This window comes from Camelina sativa, chromosome 19 (assembly GCF_000633955.1).
Source record: "Camelina sativa cultivar DH55 chromosome 19, Cs, whole genome shotgun sequence".
Taxonomy (NCBI): domain Eukaryota; kingdom Viridiplantae; phylum Streptophyta; class Magnoliopsida; order Brassicales; family Brassicaceae; genus Camelina; species Camelina sativa.
In genome coordinates, this window is record NC_025703.1 from 26,139,829 (window position 1) to 26,149,325 (window position 9,497).

Genomic DNA, 9,497 nt, shown 5'->3' on the forward strand with positions numbered 1-9,497 from the left:
ATGAAAAAATACGTGTACATCCCATCGCATGCGTGGTTCTTGGCATTAATGGTCTACTTGCCGGTGTTGGATAAGGTAGTTCAAGGTGAGTATGTTGAAATTAAGGAGCCTATGAAAATACCAAGTTGTAAACCGATCGGACCAAAGGAGCTTTTGGACACGATGTTAGATCGGTCGGACCAACAGTATCTTGAGTGTGTACAGAGTGGGTTGGAGATACCTATGAGCGATGGTGTTTTGGTAAATACTTGGGAGGAATTACAAAGAAACATTCTCACTGCGTTTAGAGAGGATGGGGAGTTGAGCCGGGTCATCAAAGTACCGGTTTATCCTATTGGGCCTATTGTTAGGACTAATGGACATGTAGACAAACCCTATAGTATATTCGAATGGCTAGACAAGCAACGGGAAAGGTCAGTGGTGTATGTATGTTTAGGAAGTGGGGGTAAATTGTCCTTTAAGCAAACTATGGAACTTGCTTGGGGTTTAGAGTTAAGTGGTCAAAGGTTCCTATGGGTTCTACGTAGTCCCACTTCTTACCTCGGGGCATGCTCTAGCGGTGATGATCAGGTGAGTTCTAGTCTACCGGAAGGTTTCTTGGACCGCATGCGTGGTGTGGGTCTTGTGGTCACAGAATGGGCACCGCAAGTTGAGATCTTGAGCCATGGATCAATAGGTGGGTTCTTGTCTCATTGCGGTTGGAGCTCAGTGTTGGAGAGTTTGACTAAAGGAATTCCGATCCTTGCATGGCCTCTTTACGCGGAGCAATGGATGAATGCCACGTTGCTAACAGAGGAGATCGGTGTGGCTATTCGTACGTCAGAGTTACCGTCGAAGAAAGTGATCGGGCGTGAAGAAGTCGCGTTTTTAGTGAATAAGATTATAGCGGAAGAGGATGGACGTAAGATTAGGTCTAAAGCTGAGAAGGTGAGGGTTAGCTCCGAACGAGCTTGGACTCATGATGGGTCATCTCATAATTCTCTCTTCGAATGGGCAAGACAATGTCGTCTTCTACACTGATTCTAGAAAAAATTATAATATCATGCATGACCAAAAATTTGTTTTTTTTTTGTCAAACACTTGCATTTCATTACTCAACCAAGATAAGATTCATACAAGCAAAGGTTACCATACAAAATAAAAAGACATTCCCCAATGTCAAAACAACAAGAAAATACAGCAAGAATAGGATTAATCGGCAATAGGTTCTTGAAAGCTTTGAGCCAAATTCATGAAGATATTTGGTACATGTGAGATCAAGTTTGTCGACAAGCTCTTCCATAATCAAATCAATGGAAAAGGAGATAACCACTGTCATGAGACGAGTTGGCGTTGATGAAGGGGTCAGAGCTGAGCTTCTTACCGGTTTGAGTTCACGGAGAAGTAGCTTGACAATATTTCGAGCATGGTTGAGAGTGCTCTGAAGCTTGGAGATATATGCTAGAGTTGCCACCGGAGGACAACTGGCCTTGGACAGTTCAAAGCCGTAGTCAAAGAGGCAACTTGGAATCGGGATCAAAAAGCCATAAAACTTCCAGCAAGAGGGTCGCAAACGCTTGCCAAGTTGAGGGCTGGTTGGGAAGTCTGTCCAGACTTGACGGAAAGATTTGCGATGCAAATATCATCTCCGGTGCGTGTAGATTTAGCAGAAACAGACAGTGGCCATAAACTTAATCAATATTGGAAACTAGGTCTACTGGAGAAAACCCTAGTTTCGCCATCAATCGCCAAAATGACGGATGGTTGAAGCGGCTGCCCAAAATTTGCAGAGAACTTTGTTGCGCAAAGAACATTTCCGGTGAATAGACGGTCAGCGGGAGCGGACAAAGGTCAGGGTGTGGTATGGGGATAACAGACAAAAGAGTTTGAGAAGGGTTAAACAATGAGAAAAATTGGAGAAAGAAATTACAAAAGAGAACACTAAAAGAAGCATATCCGAAACGAGAATGAATTGTGTTGGTGAGGTCCCGACGCCGGCGAATAGCAGCTCCACCGGCGCCGGAAAACTTGGTTAAAAGGGGTTTCTCGAGAATCGTGTCTGAAAGAGAAAAAAGGTTTTTCTTTCTTTTTCCAAAAAAATATGACCAAAAATTTGTTTTTAAGATCAAAGTCTTTAGTATGAAATATACATAAAAGTGTGTGATATTCTAATATGAATACAAAGATATGTACTAGTTGATCAGATACTCAATCAATGTCAAATATTCTTATTAAATATGTATATATTTTATTAATATAATAATACTAATTCAGAAGCTAGCATTAAATTATGTCAATATTATATCAAATACCATTAATTTTTAAAATAAAATAAAGTATTTACTAAAGATGGAAATGGGAAATTTTTTGCAAAAGATGACTTATTTAATATTTGCCAAAAAATACATAAATTTTTTTTTGCTAGGAAAATATACAAAATTCATTCATAAAAATATGATCTGATTTTTTGTTTCCATTTCTCTCTTCGACATAGCTACCTTCCTCAAAAATCAAAACCAACTCAACAGCTAAAAAATTGGAAGAAAATAGTGAAAATTGGATGTATGTTTAAAGAGAGCAGAGGAAACTAGCTATGACATCTTATCACATTGTTAGTGGAAGAAAAAAAAATGTAGATATGCTTCTGACAACTATAAAAAAGTTAAGATATTTTTTAGGCAAATACTAATAAGTTGGGGTTTTCTAGGAATTTTTCTCAAAAAGGCTAAAAATTTTCCAATCATTAGAGCTGCTTCTAATCAAATTGTTTGGAATAAAAAAAAAAGTCATGTGTTAATAGCTAAACAAATTTTGAAAAATATTTTACCAATATTTTTCTAGGCAACAAAACTTATATATATCTAAACAAATCTTATGCAATATATATTTAAATATTATTTTGTTAAAAATACAAATAATTGCATCTAAAATTTATCTTTACTTTTTAAGTTTATAAACTTTATTCAAATAATCATATGCACAAGTATATTTTATATCTAGATAGAAAATAATAAATAAGAAAATTTTGTATTTATATTGAGTCTTAGTACTTTTTTTTTTTAGTCTTAGTACTTTACGATTTATAGATTTCCATTCTCATTTGACCATCTGGGACAAGAAAATTTGTGTTTCTAATTATTTTTCATAGTAATTAAATTTTCGATTCAGGATTTTTCGTGTGACAAAAACCAATGCATAGCTGTTTAAATTGCACATGCTAACATATAATAAAAATCCTGAAATACTTTGGGATATAACTTTTTAAAACCCTCTCCTTGTTTCATGTGCTGCGGTGATCAACGGGAGAAATGTGTCTGATTTATGGAAAGGCATGTGTACATACATGCATCATGCATGCACATGTCATCATCATTCATTGTTCTTGTAAATGTGGAAGTATGTGGAATGGACTTTTCTGCGAAACAAGGCGACGTGTAGGTTCGTCTTTTGTTCTTGTTATGCCTCAATACAAAAAGTAGGCATTCTCGTTAATCTTAGGTCTCATTAACAAAACGTTTGGTCTATACTGCATAAAAATAAATATCACTTGTTTAGTGGTCTCTGCCTACACCGAAATTTCAATCCACTACTTATTTTGCCACGTAAAAAAAAAACAGAAAAAAAAAAAATATATTCCAAAAATGTCAAAAAAATGATGAAGTTTCAAATTTGAAAAGAAAAAAATATGAATTTTCAAATTATTATTTAAAATTCCAAAGTTTTTGTTAATTTTCAATAAAATAGTTAAATTTCGTTGACTCGGCCTTTAAAGCATGACTTAACGTCAATAACGGGGTGTTTTAAATATAATTCTCGTGTAGTGTGATCTTATCTTATCCCAGTTCAATCCGTGACATTGACAAGTATAAACATCTTTTGATACAACAGGTACGTGGTAAAACATCTCACGTTACAAGAACCCTTTTCGAGATTTTTTTATATATAATATTCACAATCATTTGATCCGAACCTCCAAATAATAAGATCATGGACCAGCCTCACGCGGTTCTAGTTGCTAGCCCTGGCTTGGGTCACCTCATCCCTATCCTCGAGCTTGGAAACTGTCTCTCCTCCGTCCTAAACGTCCAAGTCACAATTCTCGCCGTCACCTCCGGCTCCTCTTCATCGACAGAAACCGAAGCTATACGTGCAGCCGCTGCTAGAACGGCCTGTAAAATTACAGAACTTCCCTCGATGGATATAGACAACCTCGCGGAGCCAGATGCGACGGTGTTCACTAAAATCAGGGTGAAGGTACGAGCCATGAAGTCTGCGGTTCGAGATGCCGTGGAATCAATGAAGCCAAAACCAACGGTCATGATCGTTGACTTTTTCGGTACGGGGTTGATGTCCGTAGCCGATGATTTAGGCCTGACGGCTAAGTACGTGTACGTTCCTTCGCACGCCTGGTTCTTGGCAGTGATGGTGTACTTGCCGGTGTGGGATACGACAGTGGAAGGTGAGTATGTTGAAATTAAGGAGCCTTTGAAGATACCGGGTTGTAAACCGATGGGACGAAAGGAGCTGATGGAACCGATGTTAGACCGGTCGGACCAGCAATATAAAGAGTGTGTACGAGCTGGCTTAGAGGTACCTATGAGCGATGGCGTTTTGGTTAATACTTGGGAGGAGTTACAAGGTAACACTCTCGCTGCGCTTAGAGAAGATGAAGAATTGAGCCGACTCATGAAAGTACCGGTTTATCCTATTGGGCCTACTGTTAGGACTAAGGAGCAAGTAGGGAAACCCAATAGTATCTTCGAGTGGCTAGACAAACAACGGGAAAGGTCAGTAGTGTATGTGTGTTTAGGGAGTGGTGGAACGCTGTCGTTTGAGCAAACGATGGAACTCGCTTGGGGTTTAGAGTTAAGTGGTCAAAGGTTCCTATGGATTCTACGTAGGCCCGCTTCTTACCTCGGGTCCAGTTCGATCGATGATGATCAGGTGATTGCTAGTCTACCTGATGGTTTCTTGGACCGCACATGTGGTGTGGGGCTTGTGGTTACGCAATGGGCACCACAAGTTGAGATATTGAGCCATAAATCGATCGGTGGGTTCTTGTCTCATTGCGGTTGGAGTTCGGTGTTGGAAAGTTTGACTCAAGGAGTTCCGATTGTTGCTTGGCCTCTTTATGCGGAGCAGTGGATGAATGCCACGTTACTGACTGAGGAGATCGGTGTGGCCGTTCGTACATCGGAGTTACCATCAGAGAGAGTCATCGGACGGGAAGAAGTGGCATCTCTGGTGAGAAAGATTGTGGCGGAAGAGGATGAAGAAGGACAGAGAATTAGGGCTAAGGCTGAGGAGGTGAGGGTTAGTTCCGAACGAGCTTGGACTAAAGGTGGGTCGTCTCATAGCTCTTTATTTGAGTGGGCAAAAGGATGTCGGCTTGTGTCGTCATTGGAGAATATATAACTTCATGATGAGCAACATTATCTGTTTGAAATATCGTCCATTTTATATAAATACAAAGGTGTGTGATAAATTTTGTTATGCATACAAAAAATATATATGTACTTATAAAAAGAAACTTGCATATATAATGTCGTACGTCAAATGATGATGATTAGTTTGTATATACATCATTAGAGTGAAGTAATCGTATGGGAATTTTCGGGAGAGCGAAGTAGTATTATCCAAGTGCCTTTAAGGCACATGGGCCTGTCATCACCTTTTTTTTTTTTTGTCATTCTAGGTTTGTTTGTCTTTCTCTCAGCGTATTGTTTTGTTGACGAGGCATCTACATGTATTTTGTTGATTAGCCATCTCGAGCAGTCCAAATTTTTTTTTTTGTCAATCGATAATATTGAACTAAAGTAGTTTTAAAAGTCAAATCAAGGATATATAGTCTACAAAATATATATATATATATATATATATATATATATATATATATATATATATATATATCATGCAGGTGCAATCTACCACAGCACCGCTACGACAGAGGAAATTTCCATATGTGTGCACTCAAATTTAAACTGCGAGGAAATTTCCATATGTGTGACGACAGAGAATATAACTGCGAGGAAATTTAAAAGAAAGAGTGAGAAGGGAATAAATCCATATGTTCCTCACCTCCAACAAAAAATATAAATCATTTTGTAGTATACTCCATATTTAATTTAACTTATAATAATATAATAATAATATGCTTTATACACACACTTAAACTATAATATGTATGAATTTAATTGCTTAAAAATGCAAAAGTAATAAAAAATTTATTAAGAAATTACTAGGATTTTATCACCTATTCATTGCTTATATATATGATACTTTATACTAGAGCATCGATGATTTCATATATATTCATTTCGCTGCTGTATTTTTTGACCATCGAATTATAAAACGTTTAAAAATATTAGCCGCAGGTCACAACATTTGCCTGCAGATATCTAAAATAACCAAACGAACAAAAGTATTTATGGTTGCTACAGCCACAAGTATCTGCAACGATGAAATGAAATAGTCTTTATCATTTAATTTTTTCTGTAAAATTTATTAAAATATCATAATTTTATAATTGTATGTCTACTATTAGCGTTTTTATATTTAGCTAAATTGTAATTTATATAAAAGATTATTTGAAATCTAGAAGTCAAAAATTTCAAAGTAAAATTCAAGCACCTTGTAACTTATTTAATCAAATATTAACTGGAGAAAAGTAATTAAAAACTGTTAATCATATTTAATCATCTTAATTTCCTAACATTGTAAAACAAATTTGAAAACTGGTAATACATAGTTAATGGTTCTGATATTTGAAGTTCTGTAACTATATTTCAAGCTTTGTTGTACAATTTAAAAGTTTTTTTTCTACCAAAATGAAGGTAAACTTATACATCCCTCTGTTTTTTATTAGTTGTTGTTCTAGATTTAAAATTTTGTATTATAATATTTATCGTTTTAAATTTCTAATGCAAATATTTGATAAATATTTTAGTTTTATCCAACTGTTTAAATGTTTTGGCCAATAAAAATATTAAAATTATAATTAAAAAGAATAAAATAAAAAATTTAATAATTTATTAATTTGTATAAAACATCCTTAAACGATAACTAATAAAAATGGAGGGAGTACTGTACTTAATCATTAAATCCCCCACTATGTGTCTCCTTAATAAAATGTAAATATAATGAATGCAACCATTCGTTTTGTCAAGATTAAACACCATATGATATGGTCCATCTCACACAGTCAAAATAAAAGAATCCAGATATTGTGATACAGAGTAGTTTATTATTTTAAAGTTATATAAAAACAAAATTTTAGAAACATGAAAATTGCCTACATACAGAAACGTGAATCATCAACTAAGAAAGAAGATAAGATTTTAAATAAGACACCTAAGAAGGAAAATAAAACGTTCACAAAATTTAATGATATATTAATTAGCTAATTGACATTTATAGTTCAAAATAATAATTATCTGTTAGTAATAGTTTGTGAAATTATTATATAGTTTATAAATTTTGCCATTGAACTGTCAAGACTCAAGAGTTGACCGCTTGGGAATTATCACCGCTCGTCGTCTACATACTCAAACCACCATGAACATCAAGTTAGTAACTTTCATTTTTTTTCTTTTCTTAATGAAGTCTTCTTCGTTATTGTATCCGAATTCATCTTTCACCTATCACGAATCAAGTTTGAATCACTTAATTTCGTAGTGTTAAGGATCCTAGTCATTACATCATGAGGTTTTCAATTCGCCTACTTTGAAATAAAATTATAAATAAACCATAATGTTTTGATGTTTTGTAGACGATTTCTTTATGTATACTAGTAATTTTGTGTGTGTGTTTACCGAATGTTCATAGAATGGGTAAGCTTTGCGGGATCTCTATTTCTCTCATCCTCGTCAACTTAGCGACGATGATGCAACGAGCAGACGAAAAACTCATTCCTTCGGTTGCCAAAGAAGTGAAAGAAACGTTCAATGCAAACCTCTCTGATATTGGATACCTCTCTTTTATAAGAAACATTGTTCAAGGATTTGCCTCGCCTTTAGCTGGTTTATTTGTCATCAGTTATGACCGTCCAACAGTTTTCGCAATTGGTAGTTTCTGTTGGGTCTTGTCAACTTATGCAGTTGGAGCTAGCCAGTACTTCATCCAGGTTTTTAGATCATTTTTTTTTCAATTTTTTTTTAATAAAACTTGCCGACTCTTTGGAACATATATACACGATTATGTCTTTCCTAAATCATATAAGAAATTGAACTTTGTTTTTTTTTTTATGAGACTTTCAAAATTCAAGTCATAGTTATTTTTAGTTTATTTATATTGCAACTTGTTCCTTACCAATTATAACTAATATATTGCCTTATTTGTAATGAAACTATAAAATGAGGATTAATTAAATGATCTAACCATTTATTTGAAACGATTTTCATGATTGTTATGATTAAAGCCCATCTTGTGTAACTCATCAAACCCTATTATTGTTTTCTTGGACCAGGCTACGCTTGGTGTAGCAGTCAACGGGTTTGGACATGCGATTGTTTACCCAGTGCTTCAGTCGATAATTGCGGATAGCTTTAATGATAGTTCGAGAGGTTTTGGTTTTGGTTTATGGGGTCTCATTGGTACGGTTGGAGCTATATTTGGAAGCGTCTTGGCAACAGTCATGGCTGGTCACGATTTCTTGGGGATCCCAGGATGGCGCTGCGCCTTTATATTGATGGCAACGATGAGTGCGATCACCGGGGTTCTTGTTTTTCTCTTTGTCACCGACCCGCGGAAAAAGAAAAGTAGCAGCTTTGTTTCTCATGATCATGAACGGTAATATAAAGCTCTACATTTTTGAATTTAGCATAAATAAGTGACTAGAGTTTTTTTTCCCTTTGGTTTTGAAATAGTCATGCGGTTTTGTAGAGATGACGAACGAACGGTTCATAAAACAAAGAACTATGATGCTGCAACAATTATGAGCTCGGTTTGGACGGAATCCTGGATGGCCATAAAAGATGTAACCAAATTACGAACATTTCAGATCATCGTATTGCAAGGAACCGTGGGTTCGGTGCCATGGACTGCAATGGTTTTCTTCACAATGTGGTTCGAACTCATTGGTACGTGCATTTAATTCTCATATATATTTCCCCTATAGAGGTCCAAACATTTAATTCTAACCAAACCAACTCTGAGAATTTGACGAAGAATTTTTCAATCATTTTAGCTTAAAAATATGAGAACACCAAAAACTATTTTTTATTAAAACATGTTTTATTAATTAAAAACAATAAAACATGCTCTTAGTTATCAAAATGTATTATTTTCTTATTTTCCAGGTTTTGATCATGACCAGGCTGCTATCCTAAACGGAATATTTGCCACCGGACAAGCAATTGGATCTTTGGTAGGGGGAATAATTGCAGACAAAATGTCTCGTGTGTTTCCAAACTCGGGCAGATTGATTTGCGCACAGTTCAGCGTTTTCATGGGAGCTATATTCTCCATTGTTCTTCTAAGAATGATCCCACAGTCCGTTGACAGCTACTACATCTTCTTGG

The 9,497-nt window shown here is 35.6% G+C and overlaps 3 protein-coding genes across 4 annotated transcripts in view; all 3 read left to right on the forward strand.

Moving 5' to 3' along the window:
• The window catches only part of LOC104767219 (UDP-glycosyltransferase 72D1-like), a 3,837-nt gene extending 1,748 nt beyond the window's left edge, over nt 1-2,089 (forward strand). Inside the window, exon 3 of one of the 2 annotated variants that reach the window (XM_019240668.1) lies at nt 76-2,089. In XM_019240668.1, coding sequence (XP_019096213.1) covers nt 76-1,020 — 945 coding nt within the window. In that variant the 3' untranslated portion in view covers nt 1,021-2,089. Of the gene's footprint in view, nt 1-35 lie in introns of both variants that reach the window. The other variant, XM_010491260.2, reaches the window with a different exon arrangement.
• On the forward strand, nt 3,828-5,598 carry LOC104768218 (UDP-glycosyltransferase 72D1). The gene has a single exon (XM_010492142.2). The coding sequence runs from the start codon at nt 3,967-3,969 to the stop codon at nt 5,392-5,394; it is 1,428 nt and encodes a 475-aa protein (XP_010490444.1). The 5' UTR covers nt 3,828-3,966; the 3' UTR covers nt 5,395-5,598.
• LOC104767221 lies at nt 7,459-9,496 on the forward strand (the record flags this gene model as incomplete). The annotated part of the gene is made up of 5 exons (XM_019241003.1): nt 7,459-7,544; nt 7,804-8,101; nt 8,444-8,766; nt 8,860-9,056; nt 9,276-9,496. Coding segments are annotated over exons 1-5 (1,050 nt in total), but the record flags the coding sequence as incomplete, so codon positions are not given.